This window comes from Drosophila hydei, unplaced genomic scaffold (assembly GCF_003285905.1).
Source record: "Drosophila hydei strain 15085-1641.00,03,60 unplaced genomic scaffold, DhydRS2 tig00000239-arrow-arrow-pilon, whole genome shotgun sequence".
Taxonomy (NCBI): domain Eukaryota; kingdom Metazoa; phylum Arthropoda; class Insecta; order Diptera; family Drosophilidae; genus Drosophila; species Drosophila hydei.
In genome coordinates, this window is record NW_022045692.1 from 9,906 (window position 1) to 35,704 (window position 25,799).

A 25,799-nucleotide genomic window follows, 5' to 3' on the forward strand; every position below is an offset into this window, starting at 1 on the left:
TACAATTGTAATAATTTATAGTAATTTAACGTTTCTTTCTTTCTGTAACTATTTAGATCACATTTATAGAGAACCGAGGTTTACGCCCTACAGATAACTCATGTGTCTGTGCGACATGCGCTTACGTCCCGATCCACCCAAGCTGCCGCCCATATGAGCCAAGCTGACGCTCAAGCCCGATTCGTAGGCCGTCTGCGTCTGGGATCGCGTCTCATTGTTGCCCAGGGAGCAGGTGGGCAGCGTGTGACAGTAGCGACGCAGCTGCTGCTTAAATGCGGCTGTCGTTAGAGTATAGAGCACTGGATTCAACGCCGAGTTCACTGGCAGGACCAGCACAGCCAGCCAGGCATACAAATCGGGCGATATAACACAGCCTAGAAGAGTAAAGCACGAGCTAGAGCAAGTGAGAAAGAGAGAGAGAGAGCTGGATGCTGTGCTTACCTGAGAGCGCTGCCACCTTAACCACGATTATGGGCAGCCAGCAGGCGCAGTCGGTGGTCACAATAATGGCAAAGCTGTAAAAGAAGATTAAGAATTATAAAACACTCTACTGCTCGCTCGAATTGAACAGAGATAGAAGATACTTGTGCATAGACTCTTAGAACTAAATACTCAAAGTTAAGATTGAAATATCTATTTCATGTTGCAGATTCTATAATTTGCCAACAAATGTATAAGAACTAGAAAGAAAGAGACTTTCTAGGCTCCGCATTTTTGGAGACCTATATTCGGTGCATGGTTTATAGAGATCCTGTATACATGCCTATAAGCTATACACAGACTACAGAAACAATCAAGTATAGAGATATATCTATATGGGGTCATAAAGCCGTATCTTTTGTGGACTATATTTATACTGTCCTTCTAGACTATAGGGCACTTTTTATATACTATAAAGATTATATATTAAATATGTTTGAACTATATAGTGACAACATAGAGAAGTCTATTAAGATGATATATATCATACTATATATCAAATTGTATATGATATCTTTACGAGATTTTATAGACTGTTTAGAGCCTAGCTATAGCCACAGCTGCTATAGCTACGCTTCAGACGCCTTTTCTCTCTGAGTAATGTATATAAAAGAAATGCCCAGAGCAGAGCTCTTTATATCATATAAATGACTGTAGACTGTAGCGACTATAAAAGTTATATAAGCTATGGCTAAAGTCTCGTCTCTCCCCACTCACCGCGTGGCCACCACGCTCTCTCGTCCACTGTGGGTGCTTCTCATGCCACCGCCAGAGTCGCGGATCGCCTGCAGCATGCGCACATAGGAATAGAGTATGAAGATCAGGGAGATGGTGTTAATGCAGATGAACAGCAGCGCCGAGTACTCCCAGCCCTTGGCGTACGGATCGTGTATGTGCAGCGAGAGGCAGACGCCATTGTTGCCATAGAAGTGCTCGCCGAAGTAGTCGTTGGTCAGGAGCGGAGCTGCTGCCAGGCCAAAGCTGATGCCCCACACTAGAAGCAGACGCAACACAATTCTGCAAAATTGATGCTCGTTTGAGTGCCAGATTGCTTTACAACACTACTCAATAGTGTTGCCAAATGTCAACGTGAAGTTACCTAACTTTTTCCGTGTCGCGTGGCTTTAGAGGTCTTGTGACCGACATCAGACGATCCCAGGTGACGAGCGTGAGCAGCAGCGTCGACGACTGACAGCTGAAGGTGCTCAGAAAGCCTGCAAATAGTGCAAAATACAGTTAGTTGTAGAATACATATCAGAGTGCAGCTAGACCGGGCTGCTCTCGGGGCACACCCACCCGCAAGGCGCAGAGCTCGCTGTGCCGCCAGGACTCCTCGTGTCGTATGTACTGCCCCCGGAAGCTGATGTCGGCGCATGCAATAAGCGTCAGGTAGATGCCCATTAGGAAGTCACTGGCCGCCAGGTGGCGCAAGTAGAGCGAATGCTCCACATTGCTGCGCGACTTGTAGAAATAGCGTCCGGCCAAAACGAGTAGATTGCCCACCACAGCAATCGAAGCCATGATCCAAACGCTGTGGAAAGTGGAGGCAGAATAGAGCAGTGAATTAATAGAACTGAGCAATCAATCAGTCAATCGATTGATTGAACAATTTGTGCATGAATAGCACAGAGCTTGAAAGCGCTATGCATAGCTGAAACAACGAATCTATAGAGATCAAGGAGGGTTTTAGTGAGTGATTGATTGAATGACTGAATGACTGATTGACGATATAAAATTATGTATAAATACAAAGCTTATGATTGATTGACTGGTGACTAACTGAATACATTTGTCTGCCTGTTAAAGCTAATGACTGACTGATTGCTTGATTGACGAATAACGCACAAAGAAGTGGAAATTGTTAAACAAAAGTTGCCTCTGATTAGCTGATGAATTGATTGATGAGCAGTGCTCAGCCTGTCAAAGGAAACTATTAATACCTGAAAGAGTTTTTAGAGTTGATTGACTGATTGAGCGACTATTTGAAGAACAGTAGGTTGTGGGTGGAGAAACTATTGAAAATAACTGCAGAGGTGATTGATTGATTGATTGACCTATCTTAAGGCAATGTAAAAAGAGAGCTAGCTCTAAAACAATGTCTAGGTATAGTTGAAAGAGTTGTTCTTGATTGAGTAACTGGCTGACTGACTGATTGATTGACTGAACGTTAAAAGCTAATGTTAAATTTAAATTTAATTAGCTTTATGGATTGCTTGAGCAAGTCGTTGTTAGAGGTAGTTCAATTATTTTATATATTCCAGGAATTATGGATTGTGAGTAATTGAATATAAATAGAAAGAGAACTTAATGAGTAAGAGAGAGAGAGAGAGAGAGAGAGAGAGAGGGGGGGGGGGGGGTAAGTTGTCCTACTGCGTATGCGAATGGAATATCAATTGGCATAGCTTTTGGGCAATTAAAGGAAATTTAAGTGGCAAAAGCCACACAAAGGCGACTTCTGCTGAATGCTATTGGCCAATTAGCTGTGTGCCATGGATGTGTGTGTGTGTGTGTGTGCGGGTGCGGGGTGTGGTCGAATAGGTGCTCATTATTGCAGTCATAGTTGGTGCTGAAATTAGGATTCGCTTGGCACAGGCAGCCCACGACTGTTTGTGACAATTGCGAATGCTTTGCCTTTACTTTTGATTTGATTGCCCATTGGAGGTGGGACGGGGTCGGGACACAGTTATCATAAAATCACTGTAATTTATGCCCGTTTCCATTCATTTGCTCGACAAACATTTCCTTCTAGTTACGCACGGAAGCCAGAAATCATATCAACTTGTTGGCTTAAAGCTAAAGCCCACAGGCAGGCAGAGTTTGCATGGAATTATGATCGAATGACACTTGCTTAAAGGTGTCGCTGCCAGCTTTAGCGTTACAGGCATCACGGAAACAAGCCTCTGTCTTATGTGAATGCCATTTGCAAGTAATTAGTTTAGCCTTGAGTCGAGTTTCTTTAACTAGATTACAGCTATCAAATAAACAAATTGTATAGACAATTTCCAGGGACAAAGGGATGAGCAGAGGCATGCCAACAATCCAGTCATCAGTTTGCTTACCTTGCCCCAGACTCATTCAAAATGGCAAGGACTGGTGCTCAGGGTATATGCCAGTCGACTACTCCCGATAAGAAACTCATTTCGGAAGCGCAAGGCACACATTTGATGCTAACTGCTAGTCAACTATGCCCTAACCAACCCAAATCAGGGTTGGTGTAAATTTTAAAGCCTTCTTCAAGCTTTAAATGAAGACAGCTAAACTTAGCCAACTTTGACAAGAGGCTAAAAGTGCTAGTTAATAAACTATAGTTGAGTTTTGAAACTGTTATAGAATACTTTTAAGGCCTATATATATTTGGTGCGGGTGGCTGTGTGGCAACAGTTGGCAACCGGAGACGTGTGGCATTTGCTGCTACAAGTTGCCGAAAAGGTTTTCACATGTGCTCAAATAACGCTTTAAGCACTGAGGCAGCAGGTGGAGCGCGGAGCGAACAAAGAACTGTGAAAAAGTATTTAATTTTTATGAAGCGTCAACTAAAAATAATATGATAATGTAACTGGCACATGCCAGCCAGGCTGCGCGCCGTGCAGGCATCCAGAGGGACTCAGCCACACTCCACACTCAGAGGGGCAGATGAAGGGTGCGACTAGCTGTTAATATTTGCCCTGCAGCTTAGACGAACGGCAGAGCCGAGCAGCAGTTGAATGAGTAGATTCGAATGAGTATGCTCAAACACATGCTGAAACTTACATTAAGCATACGCTGGGCTGGCTGCTGAGGGCTTGAAAGGGTGGAAAAGGGTTTAGAGTGGGTAGCACTCGGAAAACTCCGACAGCACGCAGAGCGTGTAAATGCAAGCAAAACAAACAAACAAGCAAACGTGTATGGATAGATAGATAGATGGCTAGATGTGGGGAGACCTCAAGGAAAAACGTAATTTTCATTTTCACTTGGCACAAACAAAGGGGCGGGGCACTTAGCATCATCTCTCACACCCTCAACAAACAGACAGCAGCCGGATAATCACTCAGCCCAGTTAGCAGCCGATGACAAGTGCTGACTGCCGACTGCCGACTGCTGCCTGCTGTCGGTTGCTTTTCCCAGATGAAAATGAAAAATGCCAAATGGAAAAGACGTTTGCACCCTCTCCTAAATGTAAGAAAAACAAAGTTAGCACTCTGCAGTCGGGTAGAAACGGCTGCATAATGCTCGTTCAAGTAGATGTGGCTTAGACATAGTCAGATTTGCCTAGGAGTCAATCCATAGAGAAGATCAACAGCATCTCATCAGGGATCAGCTATGAAATTGTCGTTTGTATTCCGCATCTGACAGCTCCGTTGAGCAAGGATAGTGCAATTCTCAAGTCTCTAGAATAAACATTTTGCAAAACCAATTTAAACTCACGACGAGCCTAAAAAGTTTCCACTAGTCATCAAAGGGGCTCAGAAAATATCTGCAATATATTTGAGAACCTGAAAAAGCTTTAAAAGCCTCCTTAAAGGGGAAAGACAGGCGGCAGAGCAGATGGACGAACAGACGGACTGACAGAAGGACAAACGGAAGATGCACAGAAGGACGGACGGAAGGACGGACGAACAGATGACCGAACAGATCGACAGACAGAGGAACAGACAGATTGATAGACGCTCAGATGGTAGAGCAGATGACAGGGCAGAAGGACAGACAGACAGAAGGACAGACAAACAGACAGATGGACAGACAGGACAGAGTTACAGACGGACATCAGTCGGACAAGCGAACATACACACGGAGTGTTAGACGAACCTGGTTCGATCGACTCGACTGAGAGACATGCGTCACATGCTCAAACTGTGTGCCTGGGTTAGGTTGTCAGGAATGTTAGTCAATTGTGGAGCGAAGCTCAGTTCGCATTCTTATTTATAAATTGTCGCAGCTTAGTAACATAACTCAGAAAAAAAAAAAAAAAACAAAAAAAAAATAAACACGTCGTGAGAAATAGTCCAAAATTTGCAAACATACGAGAAGTCAGCATGCATTTTGAGTACCAGCGCCAAGGTCAGGAGACTAGCCCCATCGTCGATCTGGATCTGGTAGTGCGCAATCGAGGCGGAGGCGTGCCATGTGCCGGCCGGAATGGCCTAATGGCGGAGCCGCCCTCCGCCGCTCCGCTAGGCAGCACCGATCATCAGCATCAAATGCGTTTGCTGGTGCTGCGCGAGCGCCTGCGTCGCGCCCTATACAACTGACTGTACTAACAGAGGCTATACGAGCTGTCATGCGAGCAGCCATGTAAAAGATCTAAAAAATACCACAGCCACGCAATCTAAAATTCAAATACAAAAATTGAGGCGAAACAATATATATTAAAAATAAATCTTTTCGTCCAGTTTTCTATTGGTATCAACTCTTGCGTCTCTCTCTATTTGTAATATGTTTGTCTGGTCTGATCTGATGATATCTCTTATCTCTTATCTCTTATATCTTCTTTTATCTCTTCTGTCTCTCATTGCTCTCGCTCTACTAACCATTTCTCTTCCATCTCTCACCTCTTTCACTTTTAGGTCTTTCGTCCAGTTTTTTATTGGTATCAACTCTTGCCTCTCTCTTTATAATATATTTGTCTGATCTGATCTGATGATCTCTCTCTTATCTCTTATCTCTTATCTCTTCTGTCTCTCATCGCTCTCGCTCATTTCTCTGTCTTCCATTTCTCTTCCATCTCTCACCTCTTCCACTTTTAGGTCTTTTCGTCCAGTTTTCTATTAGTATCAACTCTTGCGTCTCTCTCTCTCTTTATAATATATTTGTCTGGTCTGATCTGATGATCTCTCTCTTATCTCTTATCTCTTATATCTTATATCTTTTATCTCTTCTGTCTCTCATCGCTCTCGCTCATTTCTCTGTCTTCCATTTCTCTTCCATCTCTCACCTCTTCCACTTTTGGTTTTTTTCTTCCAGTTTCTATTGGTATCAACTCTTGCCTCTCTCTCTCTATTTATAATATATTTGTCTGATCTGATCTGATGATCTCTCTCTTATCTCTTATCTCTTCTCTTATATCTTATATCTTTTATCTCTTCTGTCTCTCATCGCTCTCGCTCATTTCTCTGTCTTCCATTTCTCTTCCATCTCTCACCTCTTCCACTTTTTGGTTTTTTTCTTCCAGTTTTCTATTGGTATCAACTCTTGCCTCTCTCTCTCTATTTATAATATATTTGTCTGATCTGATCTGATGATCTCTTTCTTATCTATCTCTTATCTCTTATCTCTTATATCTTATATCTTATATCTTATATCTTATATCTTATATCTTATATCTTATATCTTATATCTTTATCTCTTCTGTCTCTCATCGCTCTCGCTCTTTTCTCTCTCTCCCATTTCTATTCCATCTGTGACCTCTCCCACTTTTAGGTCTGCCTCTCCCGCCCTCTCTTCTCCCCCCAATTTTTTTCATATCAATCCAGTTAAGTGTTGTAAAACGCTTGTTTACGCTTGTTCAACAGTTTGCACTTGCAGCTGCTTTACAAAGTACTCTGCATATGTATTAGATATAACTAGTATAGCCTATACCCATTGCAAACGGCCGAAATAGGGTATAATGAGCTAAGATAATTCAGTCAAGCCAGCTCAAAGAATCTATTACATCGAAAAAGCCAAGTCGCTTGAGCCAAATGTTTCAGACTGTTCCTCTGTCTATGCGTCTCTTCCACTCATTAAGCTGGTTACAGGGTATATTTAGTAGCTGTAATATGAGGGGACTGCGAAAAGAATATGCAAAAGCATAAACAGAGTCCAAATGGTAAACAGTAAACATAAACATAAACTGGAAGGCGAATGTCGTCAGTTGCAGTCAAAGGATTAGCCGAAGCGAGCAAGGAGCAGGAGCTGGAGCAGGACCAGGGGCTGGAGGCTGAGAGAGGTGGCATAGGACACTTACCTGCCGCGCAGCAACTGATTATCGAGCAGATGGAAGGTGCTGCTGATGCCATCGCCGCGGGGATCGCAAACGCGCACATGCAACGCGGCGCGACACAAATGAAACCACGAGAAGTAGCTGAAAAAAGACAGAGATAAAGTGAGACGGCGAGAGAGGGAGAGCAGGAGAGAAAAGAGATTTGGCAATTGCCAACAGAAGCAGGAATATTGTGCTTAAGTCGACTGTGCCATGCTCTGCACACAGTTCAGCTAGCGTTCGAGACGCGTGTGCTCTTGATTACCTCAGTGGCTCTCAACTGTGCGAAGTCGTGCTTTGCGGATTCCTTAGCAATGAGTCGAATATATTGCTTCTGTGAGAGATATGCTTTTGACAAAATACTGTTTGGACTCTCAAACTGTAAGCATTGAATGGTATTCAAACTGTAAGACTAGAAACTGATGATATTTACCAAACTAGAGCAGGTTTCATAAGACGTTTTCTAGTCTTAGTGATCGGACACTCAAACCGTAAATGTAAAATGACTCTAAAACTGTGTTAAGCACTTTGTATTTTCATTAGTAACTGTGTCTGCTTGAACATTTTTTCAAAATAAGGACTCTGAAACTGTAACATGCACAGTACACTCAAAACTGTAGATTTGTTAAGCTTGCAAAAAGCATCTTCAGTTTCGGCTCATAAACTATGGCGACTCATCAAATTTAATGTCAAAGTGACTTTAAAAACTGTATATTATCTGTATGGAATAAATGACAGATATACATATATGCTATATATATATATACTGCATATACCCCATTTATATGCTGCGCACAGAGCATTAGCCTGCTTATGGGCCATTACTGGGTATTGATTTGATACTTACATAAAGTCCAGATTGGTCAGATTTTGCAGCACAGCCGGCTGGAGGGTCTTGAAGCGATTGCCGTTTAGCAGCAGAGAGTTTAGATTTTCCAGGCAGTCGAAGGCGTGCAAATCGAACTTCTCGATTTGATTCTCATTCAAATGCCTGCAGAATATTGATGCAAAGGTTAATCTCTGTCCGTGTCTGTCTGTGTGTGGGTGGCTAATAGAGAGAAGCCCCTGGCTTCGGCGTGCAAGGCAAGTTTTCTTGAAGTTTTGTCATTAAAGTTTTATCATTTGCTGCTTGTTATTCAATATGCATTAGAACCAAGCCAGACTCGAGCTTAGCTTAACTTAAGTTGGCTTATTTTATTTTTCAAATATTTTCCCCATTTTCTCTTTTCCTTTGGCATTCCAGTTGATGCGTCCTGCCGCGTGCCTTTTGTCAGTCGTTATTGATAAATGAAATTCCTCGGCATGAAGCCACAAAGCAAACCCTTCGTTGCCCACCCAGCTCGCCTGCCCCTCTCTCTCATTCCACGGCCCTTTGTGCCCAATTCTTTTTTGTGGTTAAGCCTAAGCAAATTGGAAAAGCTCAATGGGCAAGATAAGCCGCGACACATTTTTATGTGGCTATCAGCAGCTTCGCCTTCTCCCGGGGCCCGACAACATATTTTGCGCGCCAATACCCTGTAGAAGATGTGAAGCAAGGCCATGCTGGACTATATATATTTGAATAATCTTTAGACAATTACAGGGTATATGCCGGGTCTGTCAGCAAATAGGCTATATGCCTATGCTATCATATGAGAATCCAATTAGAGCTTGTAGAACATTGTTTTAGCTGATAGGGAAACTTCGCATCATCTCGAAGCGAACTAGCTTTTCCAATTACAGGGTATATGGCTAGTCTATTATTTGCGTAGGCTTAGCCTAAGCGATGCTTATCAGAAACATATATTCTTAGCTTATGTAAAGGCAAGCCTGTTTAAAATCGAATTGAACCATGCCAATTTACAGGGTATGTAGTAGTCTATCATACTTGTTGACAGAGCTGCAGCAAACTATGCTGTGTATATGCTTTTTACTTATAAATAAAGCTATTGGAACCGCATCAAATAGCAGTTTCTTCAATTACAGGGTATAGCTCTGTCTGTCATATTGTCTACAAAGAGAGAGAGAGGCACAGCCGTTTGTAACTCATGAGTAGAGAAGTTAAGGAATAAATAAAAGTTTATGTATAATTGCCCCTTTACAGGGTATATGCCCAGTCTGTCATCTTTTCCTAGGCATTTAGAAAACTCTCAACTAGCTTTGCAGTCGCAATAACCAGCAGAGCTTTAACTATACCACACAGCTAACACACAAACAGGGTATATGCCTCGTCGACATTTTGGCTGAGCTGCAAAGGGAACCTTTTCGGTTCCTTTGCCTTGTTTGTTCCTTTGTGACTTACAGTCCTTGCAGATAGCTGAGATTGCAAAAGGTTCCTTCGCGTATGTAAGACAATTGATTTCCAGCTAAAAAATCTGCAAAAAGCCACAAAAATGCGTAAAATGTTAGCGCTGCGAAGGGGACACGCCCCATGCCCCATTCCCCCACTAGGTAACCCCTGTGAGGAATACTTACAAGTGTCGAAGCTGTGGAAATGTGAACGTGTTCGGCTCAATGCTCGCAATTTGATTGTGCGCCAAGGACAAAGTCTGCAAATGGAGCAAGTTGCTAGGAAACATGCCCAAATGTAGCTGCTGCAGACGATTGTTGTTCAAATAGCTGTGCAGGTGGGGGAGTTGGAGTAGAAGGAGACGGGGCGGAGGGGGGGTGACGATTAGTGTTATCTATATAGCTCAGATCTTAGCATCGTTTCAATGCTACTTACAGCACCTCCAAGCTGTGCAGCTGTGCAAAAACCTGCGAGCCAAAGTTTGCTATCAAATTGCCCCTCAGATCGCTGTGGAGCAAAAGTAATTCAAGTTTTAATATGATTAGCAAATGGGCTTTACTTACAGTTCCACCAATTGCTGTAGGTAGCGAAAATTATTGCTGCTTAGGCTGCTCAGTTGATTGCGTGCCAAAATCCTGAAACATTTCACCAAAAATTGTTTTTTAATATGCGCAAAGGCAGAGACTACGAAAGGCACCGAACGCCAAATACTCTATTATAATACACACAATTTTTGATATTCAAAGCAGCTAACCAAAGCCAAGCATAGCAGCTCTATGTGCTCTAAGTTCTCTAATACTTTGGAAATATTAGTGCGTTTCCAGTTTCAATTTATTTATCGATTATATCGGTTATTCCCGACTATGTGCTCTTCACTTAAGACTCAAGATCTCAAAGGATTTCAGTCATGCTCAAGCCACGAATTGTCTACGCATTTGGGCCATGCTGAGGATACTTCACCTAAGGCAGACTTAAGGCAATTCAAGATCAAATGGCACATCTCATTGAATAATGCAACTGTCGTTTGTTATCGATAACCCACACAGCTGCTGTTATCGGAAATAGTATCTTCTCAGCTTGGCCCTGGATTGATATGCCATAGTCAAAGGATTACTTGGCTCACTTACTGAATGGTTTCCAAGACAGTATATGCCACATTTTAATTGCACTTGCCACGCCCACAAGGGGCGTATACATACTAAAATACCACTATTTTTATGGGCAATTTGCTGGGGTATTTAGTGCCTAGCTACAATGATAAAAGGTAGCATGAGAACAGTTTCCGTCAAGCAAGCTCCTGGCAAACGTGAATTGCTCGGCGCGACACATTTCATGTGACATGTGTAGTACCCTGTTTTAGGCCATAAAAAGTTAGCGCATAGACAGAAACAGAGACGTAGACAGACGGACGGACAGAGAGACACCTAGAGAGCAACTTAATAAGCCATTAAATGCAACTCTGTTCGCTGCGCCCTACAGCCTTGGCTTGCCGCAACAGCAGCAGCTGTGATTCCGTTGCAGTCAAACCAACTAGCCAATGCCAAGCTGCCCCTACCCGTCTCCCCCCATCAATTTGTAGGGTGTGCAAAGTGTAACTGAGTTGTTTATGTGTTTTTGTTTTGTTTTCCGCTTTAGTTTTCTGTTGTCGCCGGCTGCAGCTGGCTGCTTCTTCTGCTTCCCTTTTAAGTTTTTTTTTGTAGTCGACTGCTCAGACCGGAACTGCCACGCCCACAGAACTTTGCAGCCTCTGTATGCGTGTGAGTGTGCGTGTGTGTGTGCTAATATATTTATTGTATAGCTGCTAAGCTCCTCCGCCCGAAAATAAACCGTCAGCCGAGGCCAAACAATGGCTCACTTTATGGCCCCAACTGGCAGGCGTTGCGTATACGCAACAATGGCTGCAGCACACACACATACACACACACACACACACGCTTATTATCAGCTGGCATTCATCTACACACCCACACACTCATACACAGAAATGATGATACAATCAACAATTGTGAGTGCACATAACTGTCCTCTGTGCGCCTCTGTGCAATAGCCTCGCTGCATGTGTGGGCGTGTGTGTTGGCGTGTTGGTCTGTTGCTGTGTATGTGTGTGTGTGTGTGCCCTTATCTACTATATAGTTATTGGCAATTACAGACTTTTTTGTAGGTCGTTTCACCTCAGGCCAGTTGCGTTAATAAGCACTTTTGTCGCCCTCAACTCTGACAAAGCAAAAAAAAATAAAAAATATTTTAGGCACGCTCAGAATTTTTGATCCTATCCCACAGGTACAGTTGCGCACAAAACTATAAGTTTGGAAGTAATTATGAGAAGCGTTTATCGCTGCATCGATGGCGACCAAATTACAAGGCAGCAGCAGGGCTGGGGCAAAGCTTAAACAAGCTGCACAAACTGAACAACAAAACTTTAAATATTTTCCACTCACTTCAAAGTAAAATTTTATCAATAAAATATTAAATTTAATAAAAAAAATATATGTAAAAATAATAAAAACATGTGCATAAACAGGAATTTGTAAATTCAAATAGATGTTTCATGGGTAAAGCCCCAGCTTAGCTAATATAATGCAAAGGACTACCCCTATTATTTTTTTTATAAATAAGAGTAATTGGGCATTCGACTGGCTGCTGCACATGTAATGAAAGGGGTATATTGGCTTCTAAAAACTTTTCATATATATATATAGATATATCACATACTATATACAATACTATATATCTGCTGGCAGCGTATATATATACATATATATATGAAGCTAGAGCTTCGCAATATTGAAATTTGAGTAAGTGCACATTTCGTCATAAGCTAGAGCAAGAGTATTATGCAGTCGCAGACGCCCGACTGCAACATTGTTGCTTGTTTTAATTTCAATTTATGCAAATTTCATAAGCGAACTGCCACATAAACAGTTAATGCAGCAAAATTTATTAACAGAAATATTTTGAAAAAAAATCGAAATATTTTTCTAACCAACAGGCAAATATCAGCTATAATAAACAAGCCAAGGCAGTTTTTTTCTTTACAAGTAATCAATATAAATAATAAATAATTAAGTCTTTAAACATTTAGAAATTGAGAGCGGCGCACGCGGCGTATGCGCAATATTCCAGCGCCTTCATAGAAGGCACAGGCTAAAGCTCACTGGAGTTGATGAAAGGCAGTAAAGCAAGATTTTTATGCTATAATAACTATCGTACTACAAAAGAAATTCAATTGATATATAGAAAATTGTCTCCTATGTGAACTCAGCTGTTGGCACAGCTACATTCATGAAACTTGCTGCAGCTGATTGGGAAACTTAAGCAAGCATTAGATGCATCGGTTAACTACAATAACTAGCTGTCATAAAATGTCTAGAATGTGCAGAGCTCGTCACTCAAAGTGTAGCCTGTTGGACCTATTTCAAGCTACAAACAGTGTGAAAATAAGCCTAAATTTGGAATCAACTCAACTTTGGTGTCATGCGACAAGCTTTTGCCTTGACTAAGGCCCTAAGGCGGTCAAGAACTGAAGATGAGTTAAATATGCAATATAAAATTAGTTTATCTTTAGCCAAGTCCAAAAAATACTTAAGCTCTGTATTTCTCTCTCTCTCTCTCTGCCTCTGTCTCTCTCACCCTTTACAACAACCCCCAAAGCATAGCGGTAAATGAAGCATAAAATGTGACTAAAGGCGGCGCCACTTAACAGTTAATTATGCGACTCATTGCAATAAAATAGTTAATAATACTTACAAAATGCGCAATTGATTGCCCGGCGCAAAGAAGTGTTCGGGCAAACGCGATAATTCATTATCGTCCATATAACTGGAAAACAGAAGGACAAAAACCGAAAAACAAGAAGGAGAACAGTGAGTAAAAAGCAGGAGAAAATATTGATGTGGCAGAGAAAGAATCGAATATAAAAAACAGTGCGCCAGGGCCAGGTCCAGGCCAATTTGAAAGGCGAGCGCCGCAGCGGCAGCAACAGCAGCAAATAAATTAAGACACATTAATAATAAGACCTAATTAAGAGTTATGCCCCAACCAAAAGTGGAACCAGCAGCCCCAACCACATCACGAACATCTACTTACAGTGTCTTTAGCGGAATGGCGGCCAGTCCTGTCCAAGGCATGCGAGTCTATCTCACGGATTGTGCAAAACTTGAGAACCCTGCATAAGGAGAGGGGAGAAAAGATATAGTTAAAGATGCAATTCAATATAGAGGTAGAGATAGAGATAGAGATAGAGATAGAGATAGAGATAGAGATAGAGATAGAGATAGAGATAGCAGAGATAGAGATAGAGATCGAGATAGAGATATCGATAGCGAGATAGAGATAGATAGAGCTAGAGATCGCTAGATCGAGTGCGCGCAGCTCGCGCTCGCGCTCGCGCTCGCGCTCGCGCTCGACGCTCGCGCTCGCGCTCGCGCTCGCGCTCGCGCTCGCGCTCGCGCTCGCGCTCGCGCTCGCGCTCGCGCTCGCGCTCGCGCTCGCGCTCGCGCTCGCGCTCGCGCTCGCGCTCGCGCTCGCGCTCGCGCTCGCGCTCGCGCTCGCGCTCGCGCTCGCGCTCGCGCTCGCGCTCGCGCTCGCGCTCGCGCTCGCGCTCGCCGCGCTCGCGCTCGCGCTCGCGCTCGCGCTCGCGCTCGCGCTCGCGCTCGCGCTCGCGCTCGCGCTCGCGCTCGCGCTCGCGCTCGCGCTCGCGCTCGCGCTCGCGCTCGCGCTCGCGCTCGCGCTCGCGCTCGCGCTCGCGCTCGCGCTCGCGCTCGCGCTCGCGCTCGCGCTCGCGCTCGCGCTCGCGCTCGCGCTCGCGCTCGCGCTCGCGCTCGCGCTCGCGCTCGCGCTCGCGCTCGCGCTCGCGCTCGCGCTCGCGCTCGCGCTCGCGCTCGCGCTCGCGCTCGCGCTCGCGCTCGCGCTCGCGCTCGCGCTCGCGCTCGCGCTCGCGCTCGCGCTCGCGCTCGCGCTCGCGCTCGCGCTCGCGCTCGCGCTCGCGCTCGCGCTCGCGCTCGCGCTCGCGCTCGCGCTCGCGCTCGCGCTCGCGCTCGCGCTCGCGCTCGCGCTCGCGCTCGCGCTCGCGCTCGCGCTCGCGCTCGCGCTCGCGCTCGCGCTCGCGCTCGCGCTCGCGCTCGCGCTCGCGCTCGCGCTCGCGCTCGCGCTCGCGCTCGCGCTCGCGCTCGCGCTCGCGCTCGCGCTCGCGCTCGCGCTCGCGCTCGCGCTCGCGCTCGCGCTCGCGCTCGCGCTCGCGCTCGCGCTCGCGCTCGCGCTCGCGCTCGCGCTCGCGCTCGCGCTCGCGCTCGCGCTCGCGCTCGCGCTCGCGCTCGCGCTCGCGCTCGCGCTCGCGCTCGCGCTCGCGCTCGCGCTCGCGCTCGCGCTCGCGCTCCGCTCGCGCTCGCGCTCGCGCTCGCGCTCGCGCTCGCGCTCGCGCTCGCGCTCGCGCTCGCGCTCGCGCTCGCGCTCGCGCTCGCGCTCGCGCTCGCGCTCGCGCTCGCGCTCGCGCTCGCGCTCGCGCTCGCGCTCGCGCTCGCGCTCGCCTCGCGCTAGCGCTCGCGCTCGCGCTCGCGCTCGCGCTCTCGCTCGCGCTAGCGCTCGCGCTCCCGCGCTCGCGCTAGTCGCTCTCGCTCGCGCTCGCGCTCTCGCTCGCTCTCGCGCTCGCGCTCGCGCTCGCGATAGAGATAGAGATAGAGTAGGCATACGATAGAGATATAATAAATAATATATATATATATATAGAATAATAGGCATATACTTAAGGCATGTCTTATTATATTCAATAGAGTTACGTCACAGGCATCGAAACAATGAATAAACTTAATAAATCGAAATTCAATTGTCAAGTTTTGCGTCTCCGATGGAATGGGACGATGAAAGTGCGTACGGACAAAAGCAAGTTTGCATTAAGAAAGGCGAGGAACTTTTGTTATCTCTTATTCTGCCTAGCCACAAAATTGTCGAAGCGTGAGTCGAGGGAGTGCAACAGGAAGCACGCCCTCCCCCCAGCTCTCTGAACTGGTAAATTCAGTTATATTCAATTACCACTGAGAAAAACTTTGCTTACGTGAGTTCAGTGAAGAGACAAAGCCACAAATAGTTTCATCTGAATAGCTTAGTTATCTTTTGGCACGTTCATTGTGCGATGGATACTCTTAGGATGTCTAAACTTTTCTATTAGTGTTGGGTACTCTCTGTGACGCTCTGGAGGGTGTATATCACTTGGTGTACTCTCAATGATAATCTTAAGTTGAGGACACTTGATCTGAATCGTATCGCATCTTCGCTACACATAACTTCAAGTTATAATTGCAGCTTATCTCAGGGTTTTCCTTAACCTGGGGTATTCTCTAAGACACTCTGTAGAATATTTATTATTTAGGGTATCTTAAATTCGCGTTTATATTTTTATATTTATATATATTTATATTTGCCCTTAGAGCAAAACTTTTTATATAGTTTCATTTGCTTCTTAGTTCCCAAGCAGCTAAGAGCACAGATGCTCTACAACTTTGTACAGGGTATCTGCTAGGCGGCATTATTTATTTACAATCACCGCTCACTGTTAACTCCCACGCACTTTTGACATTGTTTTGCTCACTCTGACAGCCTACGGTCAATTTAATTTTCACGCATGTCCATCGCCCACGTACTCTGACAGCCGCCTCGAAGGCACCGAGTTGGGTGTCGCGGCGTCTTTGTCTCCTTCAATTTGATAGTCCCGGGCGATATAATTAGGGCGTTGCAGGAATTTGTCAGTTTCAAAAAAAACGACAGCGGCTCAGGCAGCTGTCATTCAAAAGGAAGGAGGGAGTATAAAGTCGGCATCTTAGCTAAAGCATCTCACATATGTGCCCAGGCATAAGCTCTCCCGGTGATGGATTTCCAAGTGCTTAGGCTTAAGCAATGTGGCCAATAGGCAATATAGTCGTGGCAACAGACGACCGAAACCATTAACTACAAAGTCCGGCATCGTAGGCCATAGCAAATGAATCAACGACAGCTGCACTGAGCGAAAGGCGCAGATGCTTCAAGGAATTGAATGAATACGCTTTGGCATTTACCTTTGCGAGGCGAGAAACTTACATACATCACCTCCATCTGACTGCCTTCTTTCCCCTTTCCTTTTTCTCTGTCTCTCTGTATATCTCTCTGGCAATCTTTATCTTACACTCTCTCTGTCTCTCCGTCTCTCACATTCTTTTTCTTTCTTTCTTTGGGACAGAAAGTCTTTCTTTCACTCTCTCTCTCTCCGTTTCACAAACTATCTCTCTGTCTGCCATTACATTCTATGATGTCTCCACATCTCTCTCTCTCTCTCTTTCTGTCTCTCATTTTCTTCTATTCTTCCTCTATCTCTTTTTACTTTCTCACTTTCCTCTAGTTATCTCTAGCTCCAATTTCTCGCTTGCTTTCCCCTTTTCAATATATATATTCGATCCTCGCTCACAGCTCTAACCTTCCCCTACCTCTCTCGCATCGCTTCAGAACTCTCCAATTCCTCTATTCCAAATTCAAAATAATAAACAGTTACTTATATCAGTTACACTCGAACAGTTTTATATTATGTGACGGAATTCTACTGGCTTCGCTCCCACGCTCCGCCCTGTCTCTAGCTCTGCGCTGGGACATATTAGATTTCCACTTCCAGTAAATAAATTTGATAACAGCTTCTCCGTAATTTCATTTGTGGCTAAATTTTCGGGTATTTCTTGGGCTATTTCTTGCAGTGCTAACGAAGCGAGGCACATTTTGTCGTATGTTAAAACGATTTTACGGCTTGTGCCGTGGTCGTAGAAGTGTCCTTTAGCAGAGCTCCACATAAACTGCAAGTGCCTGCAAAACACGATACGAGCTGTCTGCCATGCCAGAACATAGCCTTCCCCCACAACATGCCGCCCATACCCGCTCAGCTGCCAGCTATTGAATGGGGTGTCTCTGGCTGCTTTAAGTACAGCGAGCGACGCTAATAGAATATTTTCCCAGGAGGAAGGACCCATTTGCAAATTTCGAGTTGTATTCGCAGTTGGCTTGACGTTGCTTGAATTTCGATACTTAACGAGCTGAAAATCCTTTACAAATACTTACAGGCTCTCCACCTCGGGCAGGGCGCTGAAGAAGTTCGCGTCGATGAGGCCAAAATTGTTGCCCGTGAGGTCGCTGGAAATAAAAACAAATGAGACGCGAATCAAATGCCATCAAAAGCAATCAAGGTAAATACTAAATACACCGAGAGAAATTGGGCAAACTGTAGGCCAACCTGAAGAGCAGAAGCGTGAGACGCATGAGAAACAGCATGAAAAGTAAGTGCTCTGGCAATTTATATGCTACTCTACAAGCATAGCTAAATATATATAAAAAAGAATTATTTCACTAGAGTATTGTATACCTAGCTCTAATCTAATCTAAAGAGAAGGTCAAGCTTTAAGCTTTTGGGAATTGCTGATCTGAATCTGAGTTTCACTAGCTGCAATTGCTGTCTAGGAAAGCTTTGCTAGGCAATCAGTTAGGATATACGATATAAGATATAGAAAGCCTGTAGTAGATATAGCAAAATGAAGCATGAAAATAATATTCATTAACTTTTAGTTTGTTAATCTTTTGTTGTTTTTGCTGTTAACCAACACTGTATGTGCAAAGGCATGCTAGAAGAATTGCTTTTCACCAAACTGATTGTGTCTTTAGGTTGCCATACGATGCCAACATTAACTAGAGTATCTCCATACTTACAGTGTTTCCAGATTGTTGCTGGGCAGCTGGAGGGGCAGCGCCGTGAGCTGCTGGAAGCGGCACAGCATCTCATTGCCGCGACATGGGCAGCTGAAGTTCTTCGCATTCGGCCATGCTGCAAGTGCATCGAAAGAATGAGAAATCGCTTTTAATGAGTCTTCACTGTGGCCATTACATTTGATATGCGCATCAAGGATAATTGTCATTCGAGTCTTTTAATTAAACGCATGAAAAACTGAATGCAAAAAATTTACATGCGGATTTCTATTATTATAATAGAAGCAGCGTCAGAAGGGGAGAGGAGAGGGAGTGGGATGTTACGACTACCGTCCGCTGGCTGGCGCCACTTGCACAGTGCTGTCGACTGTTAATTACTTCGACCTTGTCGCTGCGCACATCCAGCGTAGCGTATAGACATCTATTGAATACTCACAGCACTCGCCAATCGGTTTATCATCCATGCCCTGACGTCCGAACGAGTTTTTGCGAAACAAATGATCCCAGTACTTGGCCTCAAAGTTATTCACACAATTCTGCTCGTCCGAGTCATCATCGCAATCGACTCTGCCATCACAGTTGGCACGCTGCGGCACACACTGCGCCGTTGTATTGCAGTGGAAGTAGCCGGCCGGGCAGTTGTCCTTGTCGTCGGGCAGCAGTATGCCCGTATCTATGGCAATCAGCTTAGCGTCTAGTTCACTCTCCATCGCAGTGCTGCTGAGCTTGAGCATCGCTTGGCGCTGTCCAACACTGGCCTTTATGGCCGACTTTGACTGCTCCACACTGGCTGTAATGCTAGCCCAGGTCACTGACGATAGCGAGAGCAGTGCAGAGACAAGGCCTAGGCTTAGGAGTGCTGCAAAAGGGAGAGAGCAAGAGACAAAGAGTGAGAGAGAGGGTTAAGTTTTCAGAGTGTCTTAGATATGCTTAGGTTAGGTTGTCTGTGTGTTACGTCTTTGGGATCTATAAGAGGGAATTCATTGTATGGATTGAGCCTTGCATTGCAATTGGAAATATTAGTGTAAATTATTATAATCATTCCTCAGCTCCTTTGATATTTACAAAGCTTAAACTATTTGGGCTAACAAGTCAAAGTATCAGGAGTGCCTGACCTGTAAATACCCTGAAGACGGTTCGAGTCATCAAGGACATCTTCAGACTAAACATGGCTTTTGTGGTCCTCAAGTTATGTCACATACGGACGAACGGACAGACGAAGTTCGCTTCTCATTCTTTGACGTTTCCTCCGCAAGAGACCACATCTCCTGCTGCCTGTTGCATACGTCTGCACAAAATCAAGATACCCTATTTATTCATTTTAAATAGCTTGAGGGTATATAGAGAAAACATTTGAAAACATATTTAAATTTTCATAAAATATACAAAATTCAAGCAAAGTCGCTGCCAAGCAGTCAAGGCCAAATAATTTCGAAGACGTCGAGTAAATTATCAATTTAATTTTTGATTTGTTAAACTGGGAAATGCAGTTTTCCGATTTCAGATGAACAACAGCTTCGACTCTGATTTGATTACAAATAAATCAAATATTGAATTAGGTCAAAAACGAGTGACTGAACAAATGCCCCACAATTTCGGTCTACAAATTTGCTCAGCAGAAATATTTAACTTGATTTATAGTTGAGGTAGATATATATTAGAGGGTATCTGTTAGTCACATAAACTTTACATAGCACATGCAGCCATGTAGTTAGGCAACTGATTTACTCGACAGGCCGAAATCTGAAGCTGAAATATGCCTAACCTCCATGGATCTGAGTGAAAACCTATGTGAACTCAGCAGTGAACTCAGCTACAGCCTTCAAATTTGCTATGACTGCGGCGAATTTGATATTAATTGAGATAAACTTTATTTCAGCAAAATTTTTTATAGTTGATATAGAACAAAATCAGGCTAACTAAGATATTGTATGGAATCTTGAATAGGCTTATGAAAAGAACTGCTTTATAAATGTATACAAATCGCTGTTGTTACATTTGATGTATGTCGAGTGACTACTGTAGCTGTAAAGCCAACGAGTCCATCTGTATCTGTTGCTCTTTATATTAATTACTGAAAATGGAAATGGAAATGTAAATCGAAATGAAAATGGAATTGCATTTTGTAACAATCAAATTTACTCGGTCAATTGGTTCCAGTACCGATTCCAGTGCCAGTTCCAGTTCCAGTTCCAGTTCCGCAGCACTTAACTATTGAACATTTATCATTTTTAACGATTGCATTTAATGCAGAGTATTTTTTACGATGCAATTTTGCCAGCGGGAGAATGGGAGATGGGAATTGGAAAATGGAAAATTGTATTGGGGCCAATCGCCGAACGCTGGATGCGTATCGCAAATTGTGAATATGCGAACATGCGAAAATGCCAATATGTAAAATATGCAATAAAATTGTTTTTAATAAAAATTATGCACAGTACATTTGGGCCATGGCTCAATGGACCGTGAAATGCTCCACCGAGCAGCGGGCGGCGGGGCAGCCGGAGCGGCACTAGCTGTAGGTGTAACAGTGGGAATGACACTGGGAGACACTTTCCGCATCATCGATAAGCCATCAATGTGGGTGACTTTTTGATAGCTGCGCTGACAGCTGTTCGAATCCAAATGAGCATCTCAACCCAAAAAAAGACACATGTAAATACGTTGTCAATGAGCATAAGCGACTGATTAATGCTTCTTCATGGTGGAGTATATACATATGTATATTCATATTCATAGTCACATTCAAATTTGTTTTAATATTCATATTCATGAATATGATCATACTCATATTCATATTCATAGTCACATTCATATTCGTTTTCATATTCATATTCATAGTCACATTTATATTCATATTCATTTTCATATTCATATTCATATTCATATTCATATAAATATTCATATTCATATTCATATTCATATTCATATTCATATTCATATTCATATTCATATTCATATTCATATTCATATTCATATTCATATTCATATTCATATTCATATTCATATTCATATTCATATTCATATTCATATTCATATTCATATTCATATTCATATTCATATTCATATTCATATTCATATTCATATTCATATTCATATTCATATTCATATTCATATTCATATTCATATTCATATTCATATTCATATTCATATTCATATTCATATTCATATTTATATTCATATTCGCATTCTTATTAATATTCATATTCATATTCATATTCATATTTATATTCATATTCATATTCATATTCATATTCATATTTACATTCATATTCGCATTCTTATTAATATTCATATTCATATTCATATTCATATTTATATTCATATTCATATTCATATTCATATTCATATTTACATTCATATTCGCATTCTTATTAATATTCATATAAATATTCATATTCATATTCATATTCATATTCATATTCATATTCATATTTATATTCATATTCATATTCATATTCATATTCATATTTATATTCATATTCGCATTCTTATTAATATTCATATTCATATAAATATTCATATTCATAATCATATTCATATTCATATTCATATACATATTTATGTTCATATTAGCCTTAGGGGACTTATCCAAAAGCCTGAAATACCTTAGATACCTCAAAGCCTCAATACCTTATAAGACTAGGCTGAACAGGCATGCAGCTATAAATACCAAATGTCTAGCTTCAATACATTTATGCATTCATATAGATGGTTGAACAGTGTACAAAACCAATATACTCTCTCATTTCACTTGATGAAGGAGTATAAAAAGGAAGCCAAAAAAGAGCAGACAAATAAATAAATAACAGCCAAAGGTAAACAAATAAATGTAAATCAGACAAAAAGAGCAACAAAAATCGAATTACAGCCAAAACAAAACAGAGAACAATCAGAAATAAATCAAATGTGGGCGGAGAGTTGATCAAATATGCATACCCTATAAGTTCTCGAAGGTCTCAACTTACTCATTACTGAGCCAAATTTTTGGGGCTTTTTCATAAAAAAATTAAGAAAAGCAATGAAAATCCAGCAGAAAAGCAAATAAAAGAAAGAGAGAGAGAGCCAGAAAGATGGAGAATGGCAGACAGAGTAAGATATAGATAGAATAACATGAGGAAAGACTAAGTGACTGTGTGAAGAGGAAGAAGAGAGGGGAGCAAGTCACTTCTTCTACTTCAGAATGTGTTGAAGACCTTTCAGTATAGAATACAATAGGAGCAAGGAAGAGAACAGGGGCAGAGACACAAAAAGAAATAAAAGAGAGGAAGATAGAAAAAAGTGTGGATGGAGAAAGAGAAAGAAGCAGCGAAATGAGAATAGACAGAGAAGGAAGCGCTGAGAGTGTGGGGAGAGTACTACTCACTCCTAATACTTCAGGCTGTGGAAGACTTAAGTCCGAGCGGACTTTAAGGAAAAAGCTGAAAATTCTAAAAGTGTTTTGCAGACACTTGCCTGCCGGAGCAATTCACGTTGAGAGGTCAATTAGCCCAGAAGTTTTTTGTTGCCAACTAACTATTTCCTATTATGAAGAGCCGAAAGCAAGGCAGCTGCAAAGTAATTCGAACATTTTGCATATTTAGTGAGGAAATACTTTATTTATAAATATAACAAAAGAGAAAAGAAAATATCGCTGGGATTTGTTAAATATTTTCCATAATAAACAAAATAAAAAATCATATTTATAATAAGCACAAGTGGCTAAGAGAAGGAATGCAATAAGCAAAAGTATTAAGAAACTAAAGTCTCTGTTTAAAAAGACGCAAAATAATACGAATACCACTTAATGGGAGGGCTGTGGATAGATCTATCGATATGGAAGGGAACACAAGTGCCTTTGGGGTCAAGAGAGCCGAGCTCATGTGCAAGCCGTGAGAGTCACAAAAGTCCAAAACAATGTTTAAACATATAAACAACAACGGCAAGAACAACAACAATAACTGCATGAGGCAGCAGTGGTCGGGGCGGGAAGCCAACAATAGTTGTTGCAGCAATTGCATCAGCTCATAACTCAGCCGGCAGCAATGAAAGCCAAAGTCAGCGAAATGCAACAGCAATTGCGGCCAGCGACAACAATGGCTGCGAGCTGGCGTAGCGGATGACTCCATAAAAGTGTAATTAAGTGCACCCGAGCTGGGCGGCAAGAGCAGGGGGCCGGCGTGGGGGGTTAGAGCAGGGTCCAATAGAAAAGAGACAACAGCAGAAGGCGTATGAGGATGGAATCAGGGAGACGCGTTGTAGCTGGGGCGCAGAATAAGACGCTGCAGCAAGTCGGAGGTGGCGTGAAGAGCAAGACGTTACGGGAACTAGAAGAGCAGAGAAGAGTCGAGAGCGCAGGCAAGCAGGAGGAAACAAGGACCACAGCTGAGAGGTCAGAGCAGGAGATGCACAGGGAAAGAGATCGGAACAGAGTCAAAGAATGAGACTTACGGCTGCGACTGAGAGGCGTTTGAGCTGGCAAGGAAAAGGCAACGTCCGAACCGGGTCTAAGAGTGAGTAACGACGTCGCAGGAGGCAGGGACTCCAGACTTGTGCCAACGCAGAATAAGACATCCAACCGGGAGCGGAGAGCAGGAAAGCGAACACTTGACACGTGTTGCTAATGTGCGGGGCGTCAAAAAAGGGGTTGAAAGCCGCGCGTTCGCGATGGCTCCTACGCAAGCCCCAGACCGCGGCTGTCGAGCCTGCCGACGTTTGTCAACACATTTGCCAGCAATTGAAATGTTTGCGCTGTGATTGATGAGCTATAGATAAAGAGGGTAGACGATGCCCCATCTTCGGCACGGCCTTGGCCTGGTGTTGGAAAAGCCGTAGGCCTACAGCGAGCCGAGAACGGGGCCACCTGACGTTTCACAGTCTGGGCCAAATTATCATTTGGCCATAAGCAAACAGCAAAGCGCTTCAAACTTGCCCAATGCCAATTGGTTGCCTTTGTTTATGTCCAATTCGAATAATTAAAGCAAATGCTTTTGCATGCAGCCAGGCAAATGCTAACAGGGCCTGTAGGGCGGAGAGGTTGGCGTGCCACCAAAATAGAAAGCACAGCTATAAAGAATAAAGAAAACGATCGACTTATGCCAATACACACACAGACAGACACAGACACACACACACACATTCTCGCTAGCTCGCACACCCGAAATACTTTCGAGAAATGTTATCGGTCAAAGCAGGTCGCATCGACTCGTCGAGCTTGTTGGGTTTCTCTGTGTTTTTGTTTGGGGTCTGGCCGTGTAAACAACTTGTCAAATTTGTCGATTATGGGTCGAGTGCTTCGTTATGGGATCCTCTACTTTGCTCTGTACAACCCTTATACTCCCTGCCCCAGCCCCAGCCCCAGCCCCAGCCCCTTCGTATGACCCGCCAAATGCGAGTCGTCTATGACGTCTGTGCTCTGTTTTGTGCCAATTGGCACTAAATACACCTTAAAGAGGCCAATTGAAAGGGCCGAGCAAGGGAAATGTGTTCTATATTTTGTAAGCTCTTTTCCCAGAAATTAACTTTGAAGCTATCGAAATGGGGTGGTATTAACAATGTTTAGTACTTTAAGTAACACAAATTTCAGTTTTGCTGCTTTTAATTGATTCTCGAACAGCAAATTTACACTCAGCGAAAAGGGAATCTGCTGAAACTTGAATTTGAAGAAATGAAAGCTTTTCATACTTAACATTCCTTTTTCTTTATCTGCAGCAATTATTTCTTATATTCTTTTTGTCTCCCTTTGCCTAGGAGAGCAGGGATAATCCTTTTTTTTTTACTATATCTACTATCCTTATGTCTTCTTCTTGTCCCTTTTCTTTCTCGTTACATTCTCCTTTTTCTTTCACCTTTTTGCTTGCTTTTATATTTGGTAGCTGAGCGAATCTCTTTTCATTACTTAACCCACATCGCTTTTCTCTTTCTATTTATTATATTGCCTCTCTCTTTTTCTCTTCTTTGATCGACTTTCTCTTCCTTTATTTTTATATTCATTCCTTTATTTTTATATTCACTTCTCTGCTGCTTCATTATTATTATCATTATCATTATCATTCAGAGATTATTCTGTTGTTCTGTTCTTCTTTCCCCTCTCATATTTACACATTAAGTGAGAGAGAATATTCTTTAAGCATTATTCCCGTACTTTCCTTTTAACTGACTTCGCCTAGTCTCATTTTCTGTTCCTTAATCTTTCTATATTTTCGCTTCTTCATCTTTTACTTTCTTTGTTCTTCTTTCTCTGCCCTCATTTGCCTCTTCTTATCCGAGCCTAGAGACAGGTAAGAAAATCTTTTGTTTCTCTCTCTCTCTCGCTCTCTCTCTCTCTCACTCCCTTTTTGTTCCGATTTCTATCTACTCACAATAAAAGTAAATTATCTAAAACGTTTACGAATACAATGAAGAGCAAACGAAAAACCAATTGAA

The 25,799-nt window shown here is 43.1% G+C and overlaps 1 protein-coding gene across 1 annotated transcript; it reads right to left on the reverse strand.

Moving 5' to 3' along the window:
* Positions 1-5: 5 nt before the first annotated feature.
* Positions 6-19,550, reverse strand: LOC115482979 (relaxin receptor 2-like). Its single transcript, XM_030223593.1, is given in 18 exon segments — positions 6-374; positions 442-515; positions 1,198-1,497; positions 1,580-1,702; positions 1,784-2,011; positions 7,403-7,519; positions 8,265-8,408; positions 9,699-9,769; positions 9,871-10,015; positions 10,122-10,193; positions 10,250-10,321; positions 13,434-13,505; positions 13,773-13,798; positions 13,800-13,851; positions 17,757-17,828; positions 18,399-18,513; positions 18,832-19,254; positions 19,511-19,550. Coding segments are annotated over 18 exon segments (2,433 nt in total). The 3' UTR covers positions 6-87.
* Between the last annotated feature and the right edge of the window lie 6,249 nt (positions 19,551-25,799).